The sequence below is a fragment of the Sphaerodactylus townsendi genome, linkage group LG04 (genome assembly GCF_021028975.2).
Source record: "Sphaerodactylus townsendi isolate TG3544 linkage group LG04, MPM_Stown_v2.3, whole genome shotgun sequence".
NCBI classification, from domain to species: domain Eukaryota; kingdom Metazoa; phylum Chordata; class Lepidosauria; order Squamata; family Sphaerodactylidae; genus Sphaerodactylus; species Sphaerodactylus townsendi.
Genome location: NC_059428.1, coordinates 141038189 through 141050790, shown reverse-complemented (window position 1 = coordinate 141050790; position 12602 = coordinate 141038189). Strand labels below are relative to the sequence as shown.

Sequence of the window (12602 nt, the reverse complement as noted above, 5' to 3'; positions counted from 1 at the left end):
GTGACCTTGCCAAGCTATAAGCTGCAATACCATTTTCTGCCCAACCACAGTGGTGGCAGTAAAGAACCTCCTTTGGTAGCTGTCAGTCCTGACTGGCTGTCTTACTTGGTTTGGCCATAAATGTGCCACCTGGGCCACACCTGGACCGCAGCTGGATATGGGCCATTCTCTAGGGCAGCCATTCTCAACCAGGGTTCCCTGGTACCCTGGGGTGCCATGAGCATGTCCCAGGGGTACCACGCCAACACTACCGCCCTCTCTCATTTTTGTGGTGTCTCCCACCGGCGCCAGCAAGGACATGGAGCTGGCCTATGGGGCAGGGCCTGTCACAAGGTCAGCAGCCGCCACCACCCCCAGTGCTACCCTTCACCCTGGGAGGGGAAGGTGGGCGGTGTGGGGAGCAGGGGCAATGGGAGGGGAAGGTGGAGGGTGGCGGCAGGGGTACCGTGAGATATGAAGAGTGAGGTCAAGGGTACCCTGACCTCCCGAAAGGTTGAGGAAACAGCTGTTTAAACTCCAAGCCCAGATGTTCAGGAACTTCAATTCCCATCAGCCTCTTTCAGCATGGCCAGTTGGCCATGCTGGTAGGGGCTGATGGGAATTGTAGTTCCTGAACATCTGGAGAGTCAAGAGGTTCCCACCCCTGCTTTCTAGGGCAGAGGTGCAGGGAACCTGCGGCTCTCCAGATGTTCAGGAACTACAATTCCCATCAGCCTCTTTCAGCATGGCCAGTTGGCCATGCTGGTAGAGACTGATAGAATTAATTTATCTGAAGAAACTTGCAAGTTCTCTGGATTACCTTATTTACATTATTCCCCAGCCCACGTTCCCGACTGGGTCTACCCCAAGGTTTGGCGCCCCATTTCCCGTAGAGCTTTTAAAGCAACCTGTGATATTTGAATCCACAGCAGTTTTCGGGTCCCAGTTTCAAATCCCGCGGTGTGTTTCCACCCTGCCGGTTGTCCCCATCTCCGATTCATCCCCCTTTCTGCCATCTCTCCTCTCTCCCCTCCTGCCTCCATCGCCAGCCCAGCCAGAATCACAACCCATGGATGCTGCTCTACTTCATCTCCTTCCTCCTGATCGTCAGCTTCTTCGTCCTGAACATGTTCGTCGGGGTGGTGGTCGAGAACTTCCACAAATGCCGGCAGCACCAGGAGGCCGAGGAGGCCCGCCGGAGGGAGGAGAAACGCCTGCGTCGGCTGGAGAAAAAGCGTAGGAGTAAGGAGATATACGTGTCTGGTCGGTAGACGGTGGTACCTTTCACAATCTTTCTGAGCCTTGCCTGCTTTCAAAGCAAGAAAACTCTTTTTTCGGATTATTATTATTGTGCTTTTCTTTCGGTTTGCTTTGGTTTGGCCAAAAGGGGATGGGAGCAGATTTCCTTTTCTGGAACCTTTTGGAGATGCTTTAAGAGTCAGAGGGGAGGGCGCTCTCCCAGTGGCTCCTGCTGTGGACTCGGCTGAAGGAATTCAGGGCGAGGAATTTCATGTCTGGGGCAGGCAGGGCGGGTTAAAGTGTTGGGAGAAGCTTCAGTATCTTAAAAACTATTTGGCAACAGAAAGGACAGCCGAACACACTATGGAATCTGCAGGTTTCCAGGAGAAAGATTTGATGGATATTTCTCAGGGGGCCTTTCCCCACTTATCTTAAGCCCTGCGCTACTTGAGGAGAGTAGTGCGGGGTCCCCCAGCACTCCCCACGAGAGGGGCGGCGACAGCGCAGCCTCCCCGACGCTGCCGCTGTCGCACCCCCTCAGCACGTGGCATCCTTGGCACTCTTGCAAAGGGCGCCTTTTGATGACCCCGCGCAGAGCGCAGGGTCGTGGGGACGCCCGGACGCGCGCCTGGGATGCTCCGCGCTGAGTGTAGCGAGCGGCATAAGGGGGATCAGGGTGAGTGGGGAAACGCCCAGGGTTAGGTCGGTACGAGGTAGGACATCTTGTCTGACAGGTGCTGTTCTGGGCTAACTGATCCCTCGAGTCTTTTCCGTGTCTACACAATAATCTTTAAACCGGTTTGAATGCCTGCTGTTTTGCTAATGGGGCTGGGGGGAATCTCCCAGAATTCACAGGGCCCGTCGGATTCCTGCCTCAAAGAAGCAGTAGCTATTCAAACTGTTTCCGTGAGTCTGCAGTTAGTGAGATTCAAGCCTGTTAGCAGCAGAGACCCGCAGGACATTCACGCTATAAGCTTCCAAAAGTCAGCGTCCTCCAAGTATTTGATCAAGGGGCTCTTGAAAGCTGATTGAAGATCGTATTGCTCTCTATTTGACTCAAATCTAGCCAGGTGTGGGGGAAAGGCTGATCTTGGGAAACTTCCACCAGCTGGAAGAAAAACTGAGAGCCAAGCATCTAGCTAAAAACAGGGCATCTCCCTAGAACAGTGGTGGTGAACCTTTGGCACTCCAGATGTTATGGACTACAATTCCCATCAGCCACTGCCAGCATGGCCAATTGGCCATGCTGGCAGGGGCTGATGGGGATTGTAGTCCATAACATCTGGAGTGCCAAAGGTTCACCACCACGGCCCTAGAAGCTTAATTTCCTGGAAGCCAAGCCTTGAGCAGAACAGAGTGTCGACCAGCTTTGCCGACTTCTTGGAGAAAGCAAGTTTCCAGTTAACTAATAAATCACAGGAAATCACTAGAGGAGAGGGAGATAGCCTGTGTTATGTTATGATCCAGAGAACCCATTATTATCCGGGTGAAGTGCCAGCAGACTCCGTAGGGAACAGTTGAGGATACCACCTTCAAGAGCCCAGTAGGAGCCCATGGAACAGCCAATGGGAGCCCCGGACAGAGGCACATGACCCCAATATCCCTTCCATCTGAAGATATTTCCCAATGGTGCGATCCTGTCGCCTGGGACTTAAAGCATCGCCAACGTTTTGAGAGGTGCGGTGATGAGGTTTTGGTTGTACGTTATTTTATTTTTTTAAATCAAAGATTCAATGATAGTATTATTTGGAAAGGGTCTTGGCGCATGGCCCCTTGCATGGCACAGAGGTGCTGCATGAGGGAAAACCAGAGCGTGGGAGGGCAGGTTGCTTCCGTTTGGGGAGCTCAGAGGCCCCTTCTGTCCACTTTCGATGCCCTTTGCACCTGGACTTTACTGGGCAGAATAGCAAAATCCACCTGCAAACGATTGTAAAAGTGGGTTGAATGTGCGTTATCCTGCACATGCGGAAGGGGCCGTTAGGGAAGGAGTCCGTTAGAAGAGATGCATATTCAGGCCACCCCGTGGGGGGGCGTATCTTTGGATCCAGAGCATTGCAAAACGACCTCCAGGAGACCTTTTAAGCTGAGCTTGCACGGAAACCAGGTCCCGTTCGGACAGCCCTTTTTTATTTATTATTAACCATTGTTTTCACTGTTTGGACAGTGACACAGAAGCCAAACTGAGATCAGATCTGCTCCCTGCCTGTCAGTCTTATGACGAACACAACAGTAGCAGGGAAGCAGGCAAAGAGGAATGAGAGGAATGTTTGATAAAACTGCTTAAGACAAGGATGAGGGATGCACAAATGAGAAGCGGGTCGGGTGTTTGGGGCCGGCCACGACATGCAGCTGGCTGACTGTGTGTGGCTTTGGCCCCTTCCGCACCTGCAGAATAAGGCACTTTCAATCCACTTCCATAGTTGTTAGCAAGTGGATGTTGCTATTCTGCACAGAAAAATCCAGCTGCAAAGTGCATTGAAAGTGGATCGAAAGTGCATCGTTCTGCATGTGCTGAATGGGCCTAAGAAAGCTGGGCTCTCCCTTTTGAAGAAGAAGAAGAAAAGTTTGGATTTATATCCCCCCTTTCTCTCCTGCAGGAGACTCAAAGGGGCTTACAATCTCCTTGCCCTCCCCCCCCTCACAACAAACACCCTGTGAGGTAGGTGGGGCTGAGAGAGCTCTGAGAAGCTGTGACTAGCCCAAGGTCACCCAGCTGGCGTGTGTGGGAGCGCACAGGCTAATCTGAATTCCCCAGATAAGCCTCCACAGCTCAGGCGGCAGAGCTGGGAATCAAACCTGGTTCCTCCAGATTAGATACACGAGCTCTTAACCTCCTACGCCACTGCTGCTCCTTGGGAGCTAGGTCAATATTAAGGAATGCTTGTGTCAACCTGGGAGCTAGGTCAATATTGTTATCCCCAGATTACAGATTCGGGGGGCTTGTCAAAAAGGCCAAGTCAGAGGGGAATGCCCAAACAGGCCTACAGCAAGCTGAACCAAGGTGTCCCCAGATTTTGCGAGCTTTGGAGAAACGTGTAACTGGCATAGGCTCACTACATCTTTAGCTATTGTTACCAGGGCCCTAGAGGTGCTGGCTGAATTGCCGAGGGTTCCCGCAGCTCTCGGGGGCAGCATCCCTGCTCAGTTAACAAACCCGTCTGCCTCTGTTGAAAGCCACTTCGGAATTCCGTGACCCCCATGAAGTTTAAACTCAGGTCTCCTGGCTCACAGGGGTGTATTGAGAAGCCCCCTCTGCATAGCATCCATCTTCATATTGTATTGGCAGCTTGCCGTGGCTTCTCGAAAATGGGGAGCGGAAAATCTGATGAGAGAGAGGGAGAGCCGCACAGCCTTGCGGATTGTGGATCCTTAGCCATGACCAGGTTAGCACGATCACAGAAATTAGGCCTGTTCAGCCCGCAGCAGGGTTGATCCGATTTAATTTCTGAGATCAGCTTGCTTGGGAAACAGGCCACCGAGTAACCAGGGCGCCACAAGTCCGATGCGACTTGCTCGGTGGTCTGCAGCGTCTGGAGAGCCACAGGTTGCAGACCCCTGGACTTGCTGGTGCTTTCTTCCACCAGAGAAACTCAGACATCTTGGTCCGGCTGGGACCCTAGCGGGTGTTGCAGATATGACCCAGCAGACTTCGAGAGACCTCAGTGGCATAGTGACCCAGCAGATCTCAAGAGCAGCAGTGGCATAGGAGGTTAAGAGCTCGTGTATCTAATCTGGAGGAACCGGGTTTGATTCCCCACTCTGCTGCTTGAGCTGTGGAGGCTTATCTGGGGAATTCAGATGAGCCTGTGCACTCCCACACACGCCAGCTGGGTGACCTTGGGCTAGTCACAGCTTTTCGGAGCTCTCTCTCAGCCCCACCTACCTCACAGGGTGTTTGTTGTGAGGGGGGAAGGGCAAGGAGGTTGTAAGCCCCTTTGAGTCTCCTGCAGAAGAGAAAGGGGGGGATATAAATCCAAACTCCTCCTCCTCCTCCTCTTCCTCCTCCTCCTCCTCCTCTTCTTCTTCTTCTTCTTCTTCTTCTTCTTCTTCTTCTTCTTCTTCTTCTTCTTCTTCTTCTTCTTCTTCTTCTTCTTCTTCTTCTTCTTCTTCTTCTTCTTCTTCTTCTTCTTCTTCTTCTTCTTCTCAAATAGAGCCTCGGGGGTCTCTGTGCCGTAGACTTAAAGCCGTGCTGGACACGATGCTGGGGCTGCTCGAAGGGGTTGACGTGGATTGGGGAGTGGTGCTGTGGACAGGAATGCCGACCAAGGGCCCAATTGTAGATCCCCAGAGTCACATGCAGTCTATCCCCGTGGTGGTGAACCTTTGGCACTCCAGATGTTCACGGAGTACAATTCCCACCAGCCCATGTAGTCCATGAACATCTGGAGTGCCGTAGGTTCGCCACCCACTGGTCTATCCCATCAAACTGGCTTCAGAACGTTTCATGGCTCCCGTGAACCTCCGTGGAACTGCAAAGAGATTCGCCACCCTCAGCCTTCAGTTCCCAAGTTTCTCGGGGCAGAGCAGAAAATGGCGGTAGTCCAAAACGGGAGCAAGGCGAGCTTCTCACGTATGATCTTCGAGTCCCATGGGGATGTTTTATCGTGCGGAATTTGAGAGCGAGGATCTTGGCTCGCCAGCCTGTTTGACTTCTCCTGGGTCCTAGTCTTACACACCTTTCCCTGACAGCATCTGAGTCGATGCAGAGTCCCCTACAAACAATTCCTCCCTGGATCCTTGAGAATGGGCTCGGTCTTTTCCTACCTGGGGACTGGTGCCTTGAGGCGGCTGCAGGGATGAGTTCGGAGAGGGGCGAGAATGTCCAAGAACCCCAAATGGTTCCCTGACCTTGACGTTGGATTATTGGGGAGCCAGGATTGTTCCAGTTATCTCCATCAGGAAGCCTGGGGGGGGGGGGGGGGGGGGTTGTTCAGAAAAATTGCGGTTTCTTGAATACACTTAGAGAACCAGCTTTTAAAAGGCAAACTCAGAAAGATATGAAACGTGGCTTATGCTCTGTGGCTTCCTCGTAGGTGTGCATGTGTGTATGGGGGGGTGGGTGGAACCTCATGTCTGTGCCAGGTGAAGAACTGAGTTGGGCACCACAGTGCCACTTGTGTGACATATCTGGGGGGGGAGGGGAAAGGGACATTGTTGGAAAATATACTTCGACTGGAACCAGCAGAGTGCCAATGAAGGGGTGGTTGGAGGGGTGGGGGGGGGACTGTCTGTTCTCACTTCTGGGTAGTTTTTCTGGCTGGGTGGGTGGGTACCTGTTCCCCCATCCTTCTGGACAGCTATTCCCACTTCCATGAACCTGTTCCTGGGGAGAAGCAGTTGGCCGGTTCTGCCTCATTCTGGGAGGAAGCAGCGGGCAGTGCCCAATTTGTGGACCTGGGGGCAAGCAGTTGGCTGTTTATTTATTATTATTGTTGTTTATTTAATTTGGTCTGCCGCTCTGCCCCCGAAGGGCTCCGAGCGGCGTGCAACAAAAACAACCGGTGACAAGCAATATTCAGCGTGGAACAAACCACGTAATCAAATAATACATTAAAATCCATTAAGATTCCCCGAAAATCAGTAACGACAACATGACCCGCCCCATTTTGATTGACGGCATCCGGTCCTACTCCCGAGAGGGGACCGGCAAACTGCCGAGGATGATAGAAGCAGGCGCCGAGAGGGCATCGTTCCTTCTGAAAAGCCAGCAATTTTCAAAATGGGTCTTCCAGGAGATCAAACAGCTGAGGTCTGGAGAAAGGGGGTGGGTGGACAGTCTTCTGCTTCCTCCTGGCTGTTCATCCATCTGCTCACCCGTCCCGTCCCGTCCCGTCCTGTCCCTCTGTCTCTGTCTTACTGGCTGTTTCTCCAACCATGTTTTCCTCCTCTTCCCACAAGTCACCACCAGTGAGGACCTCCCTTAGTCCAGGCGCACACGGCCCTCACCCAATTAGATGTTTTTGCACTTGGGGGTGCAAGGTTGGTATAAACTCTCCTCCACGCCGGCTACTTCTCTGAAGAAAACTCTGGCGCAGTCTGGCACGGGAGTATCGCCCTTTCTGGGATGCCTGGTTCAGATGCATTCCTGCATTGAAAGATATATTTTGGAACTGGGGATGGGGGGGGGGGGATCACAACATGCAGGAGAATATTACAGCGTCTTTCTTTCTTTGCTGGGGATAATAAGGAAAGGAATTGATAATAAAACTGCAAAAAATGTCATGCCCTCATATAAAGCCGTGGTGCGACCGCACTTGGAATCCTGTGTTCAGTTCTGGTCGCCACATCTCAAAAAGGATATTGAAGAGATAGAAGAAGGGCAGAGAAGGGCAACGAGGATGATTGAGGGACTGGAGCACCTTCCTTATGAGGAGAGGCTGCAGCGTTTGGGATTCTTTAGTTTGGAGAATGGGGTGGAGGTTTTAAGGAGGGCATTCAGGTAGGTTATGCTGTGACGTTCTGCTTTCCAAAAGTTCATGGTGGGCACGCCATCGGAGAATGTGCAACCCGTCCCATCCCCGTCTCCGTTTCTCTCATCCTCCTCTCCTCTCCATTTGTGATATGTCCCTGTTGAGTTTTGTGCGTGCGTTTTCTGTTTATTCCCTGGCCCTGTGTGCTTCCTACAACAACACCTGAAGAGTTCGAGAAAGCCAAGCAGGAGGTGAGTTGGTTACACCTCCAAAGACCCTCACCAAACTTTTCACGTCGGTTTTTTGACACGTTGCCCTAATAAGAACCCTTCATTTTTTACCACAGCGCGCAAAGAGAGGGAATCATGCCCTTTTGCAAATAGCAAAGGCTTTTTAATCAGGTGCTAGCTAGCCATTTCAGAGAGTAGCTTTTGTCAGTCAGTAGTAAAACAGCTCTGAGTCCAGTAGCCCCTTAAAGACCAACGAGATTTCAAGGATATGAGCTTTCAAGAGTAAGGGAGCTTTGAGTTTCAAAAACTCGTACCCTGAAACAGAGGCGTAGCTACAAAGGGATGGGGGGGGGGTGCACATTGCACCAGGCGAGTGCTGGGGGGGAGCAAAATTTTCAGGTTTATTTTTTGTATTTTTTAGTGTTTTTTAGTTTTTGGGCTGCAGGGGGTGCAGTTTTTAGGATAGCAGCACCACACTTTCAGGGAGTTTTCCGGGGACTCTCCTGATGATATCCCCCAAGTTAGTTGAGATTTGGTTCAGGGGGTTCAAAATTATGGACTCCCAAAGGAGCTAGTAGAAGATGTGGGCTACACCTTTGAGAGTCCATAACTTTGGACCCCCTGAGCCAAACTTCACCAATCCCAGCTGGTATCATCAGGAGAGTCTCTTAAAGATACCCTGAAATTTTGATGTTGCTAGCCTAAAAACTGTGCCCCCTGCAGGCCAAAAACTGAAAAAACATTGAAAAATTAAAAAAAACACAAATGAACCGGGAGCGGGGCGGGGGGGGGGGGAGCAAACCTCAGATTTTGCACCAGGCTCCATTTTCTCTAGCAGTGTTTGTCTAAGCAGCTGCATGCGTTGGCTGGGGAAGCTTTAAAGAAAGATGGAAGGAGGTAGCCACAGTCTGCTATAGGGCATCCTTGGGATATGGAAAGCAAGGGACCTCTGTGTTTGTGACATACCTGTTTGTGGTGTGTCCTACAGGACGGTGAAAGTTAAAGGCTTCCTCTTATTACCCAGCACCAATATCACTTTGGAGTTGTGGTTAAAATGGTGACTCCAGAGTAAAGAGAAAGAGCTGCTTCACCCAATGGTGGAACACAGAGGCGGAGCTACCAGGGGGCCAGGCGGTGTGCATTGCACCGGGCGCACACCTGGGGCCAGAAAATTGTCCCTCCTTACAACCCCACACACACTTACCTTTGTGAAGCAGTGCTGGCTGGAGAAGCGGCCTGTTTTCTTCAAGCTGAAAACAGCCTGGTGAGAACTACACTTCCCAGGAGACTTTGCGAGTCCCAGGGTCTCATGGGAAGTGAAGTTCCCACCGGGCCATTTTCATCCTGAAGGGAACAGGCCACTTCTCCAGCCTGCACTAAGGCTGGAGGGGGGCAGGGGAGGGGGGACAGGGCACCATGGAGGGGAGTGTGGAAAACACAGAGTGTGCACCAGGCACATTCTGGCCCAGCTACGCCTCTGGTGGAGCATTAAGCGTTGGAGTGCAGGATAGATAAACACTTGGTCCTGATGCATCCCTCACAGCATAAAGAATGCTGTTGGGCACATATGTGCCCTGTGTGGACCACAAACAGGGGGAAACGAATCAAGTAGATGCAGCATAAGTGTTGGCTATGGTGTGTCCTTTAGATGTTTAATTAGAGGATTGTTCGAGAATTAGAGGAGCTGCGTGGCGTAGTGATCAAGTGCGTGCACTGCCACTCACACGGTCAGGAGTTCGAGCCCCCTGTGGGTCAGATATCCTGACAGCTGGCTCATGGTCAACTCAGCCATCCATCCATTCCTTGGTCGGTAAATGAGTACCCAGCTCATAGCTAGAGGGGTAAAGAATAGCCGCCGAAAGCAATGGCAAACTACCCCACAAAAATGGCTAACCCTACGAAATCGCTGCTTGCAGTGGTACCCCAGGGTCGGACACGACTGAAGGGGAAACTTGACCTTTAGAGGATTAGAGCAAAGGATGGGAAATTTAGACTCAGAAGAAACAGGCTGGGGAGATAATTTATCAAAGGTCGATCAAAATATCAAAATTGCGACCAAAGGGGGAAAAAGAGCGGGAGGAATCGTAAATAAACTAGAAGCAAAACTTGAAGAATTAGATGTGGAAACGAAGAAGCGTACTATGAAGTTTGGAGGGGTACCAGAGAGCATGAACAAATCTGTTGGGGTTATGGATGAAATTCTCGACGGGTGACCACCAGAGAGTTGTGGGACCCCAACTGAAGCTTTGTTTGAGAGCGAGTGTAACCGAGGAACTTGTGCAGGTCCAAGGTGTCTCCCGTGTGTTTGTGTCTCAGCTTCATCGGCGCTATGCCTTGATTCCGCCTCGCCGTAGCAGAGTGCGGAGCCAAGCCCTCCATTTCCCAGTCACCAAGCACCCTTTTGCAAGCGCCTCTGTGAGTCCTGGTGCACGAATAGCATCTCTTCTAATAGACGTTGCATGGGTTTGTGGAATGACGCATGACGTGGTGTTTGCATGTGTCTCCAGATGTCCGATCGCTGCTGTGTACATTGCCTCCAAATTCCAAGATGCTCTCCATCCTTGTAATGGCCACCCCCAAAAAGTGTTTCCAGAGCTATCTTCACACTTCTGTCTTCAGAACCCACCTCAGATACCTCCTCCCGCTTGCCCCTCACTAACTGGCTCACCGCAATTGCCAAGCGCCATCCACCATGCACAACCTCACGCCAACACCCTTGTCTTTTGAACTGTCTTTTGGCTTCCGGGGGCTACATCTGTTCATTTTGGTTTGTGAAGTCACGTGCGAGGAGGTGAATGTGTTCAAATTCCTCTTCCTCTCACTCGCATCGCCTTGGTTCAAGTCTGAGGGCCACGGTGTGGTTGCTGTTGCATTTTGAATGACGTCGGGAAGAGTCGAATACAGCTGTCACCGCATCTTGTCTACACTGGGCTTGACTTCAGTTTCAGCAGGTGCTAACAGGCCCAGTTCGTGTACTTGGCAAACTGACTGCAGGCCATAGTACGTTCCCCGAAATCTTCTATAACATGCAGGGAACCCGTAGAAGACAAGAGGGCCCAGAAAGGGTTTGCTTGAAGCTACAAATTTCAAAAATGAATTTCCATTCTGATTATCTTCTCGGGGAACTGGGTTTCAATGATGCCCAAATGTAAAATATGCTTCTGGGATGGATTGCTCTTTTTTTCTAGATTTCGGTCCGGGTCACCAGCCACACCACAAAGTGCTTTCAGCTATGAAAACCCTACAGATGCATGACCTTTTGGGAGCAGCAGTGGCGCAGTGGTTAAGAGCAGGTGCACTCTAATCTGGAGGAACCGGGTTTGATTCCCCACTCTGCTGCTTGAACTGTAGAGGCTTATCTGGGGAATTCAGATTAGCTTGTGCACTCCAACACACGCCAACTGGGTGACCTTGGGCTAGTCACAGCTTTTCGGAGCTCTCTTAGCCCCACCCACCTCACTGGGTGTTTGTTGTGAGTGGGGAAGGAAAAGGAGATTGTAAGCCCCTTTGAATCTCCTTACAGGAGAGAAAGGGGGGGTATAAATCCTCCTCCTCCTCCTCCTCCTCCTCCTCCTCCTCCTCCTCTTCTTCTTCTTCTTCTTCTTCTTCTTCTTCTTCTTCTTCTTCTTCTTCTTCTTCTTCTTCTTCTTCTTCTTCTTCTTCTTCTTCTTCTTCTTCTTCTTCCAGGCTAACCCATAAAGCCCAGACTAATCTGATCTCCTCAGGTCTTGGAGGGTCATTCCTGGTTAGCATTTGGATTGGAGACCACCAAGGAAGGGAAGAAGGAGAAGGAGAAGAAGAAGAAGAAGAAGAAGAAGAAGAAGAAGAAGAAGAATGGATTTATATCCCCCTTTCTCTCCTGTAAGGAGACTCAAAGGGGCTTACAATCTCCTTTCCCTTCCCCTCCCCACAACAAACACCCTGTGAGGTAGGTGGGGCTGAGAGAGCTCCGAAGAACTGTGACTAGCCCAAGGTCACCCAGCTGGCATGTGTTGGAGAGCACAAGCTAATCTAGTTCCTCAGATAAGCCTCCACAGCTCAAGCAGTAAGAGCGGGGAATCAAACCCGGTTCCTCCAGATTAGAATGCACCTGCTCTTAACCACTACGCCACTGCTGCTCCTTTGGATGGGAGACCACCGAGGAAGCTTGGGGTTTGCTCTGCAGAGGCAGGCAGTGGCAAACCACCTCTGTTTGTCCTCGTCTTTGAAAACCCTCATAAAGGTCCTCATAAATCAGCTGGGGCTTAAATGGCCCCCTGACCTGGATGAGCCAGATTTATCCCAGTCTCACCAGGAAACTAAGCAGGGTTGGCCCTGGTTACCATTTGGATAGAAGATCACTAAGGAAGCCCAGGGTCACTCCGCAGAGGCCGGAAATGGCCAACCGTCTCTTGCATTGACAGCCCGACGTGGCTGACATAAGCCAGCTGCTACTTAATGGCAAAAAAGATGGATTAGCGCAGTTTACAGCACACAGACCATTGGCCGAAGCCGATTTTGGAGGCTCCCGGAAACTAATTTCAAATGTTAAAACCCAACCACCTGTTTTGTTTTTGTTTTGTTTAAAAAGTGTGCCGCTTGCTTTTCTTTGAAAATATTTGGCAGATGAAAATGTGGTTGACCCCGGATGGAAGATCATTGAAAAGATCCCTTTTTACCAGTGAGGGGGAAAAATAACGGAGGGATGACCAGTCCGGTTTTCTTTTGAGCTGACGGTCTTCAGCTTGCACGTACTTATCTGGCC

At 51.1% G+C, this 12602-nt stretch overlaps 1 protein-coding gene across 3 annotated transcripts in view; it reads left to right on the top strand.

Annotated features, from left to right (window-relative positions):
• The window catches only part of CACNA1H (calcium voltage-gated channel subunit alpha1 H), a 156835-nt gene that overhangs the window by 112204 nt on the left and 32029 nt on the right, over nt 1-12602 (top strand). For 2 of the 3 annotated variants that reach the window (XM_048495555.1, XM_048495553.1), the window contains exon 21: nt 1029-1242. In XM_048495555.1, coding sequence (XP_048351512.1) covers nt 1029-1242 — 214 coding nt within the window. The remainder of the gene's footprint in view (nt 1-1028; nt 1243-12602) is intronic. The other variant, XM_048495554.1, reaches the window with a different exon arrangement.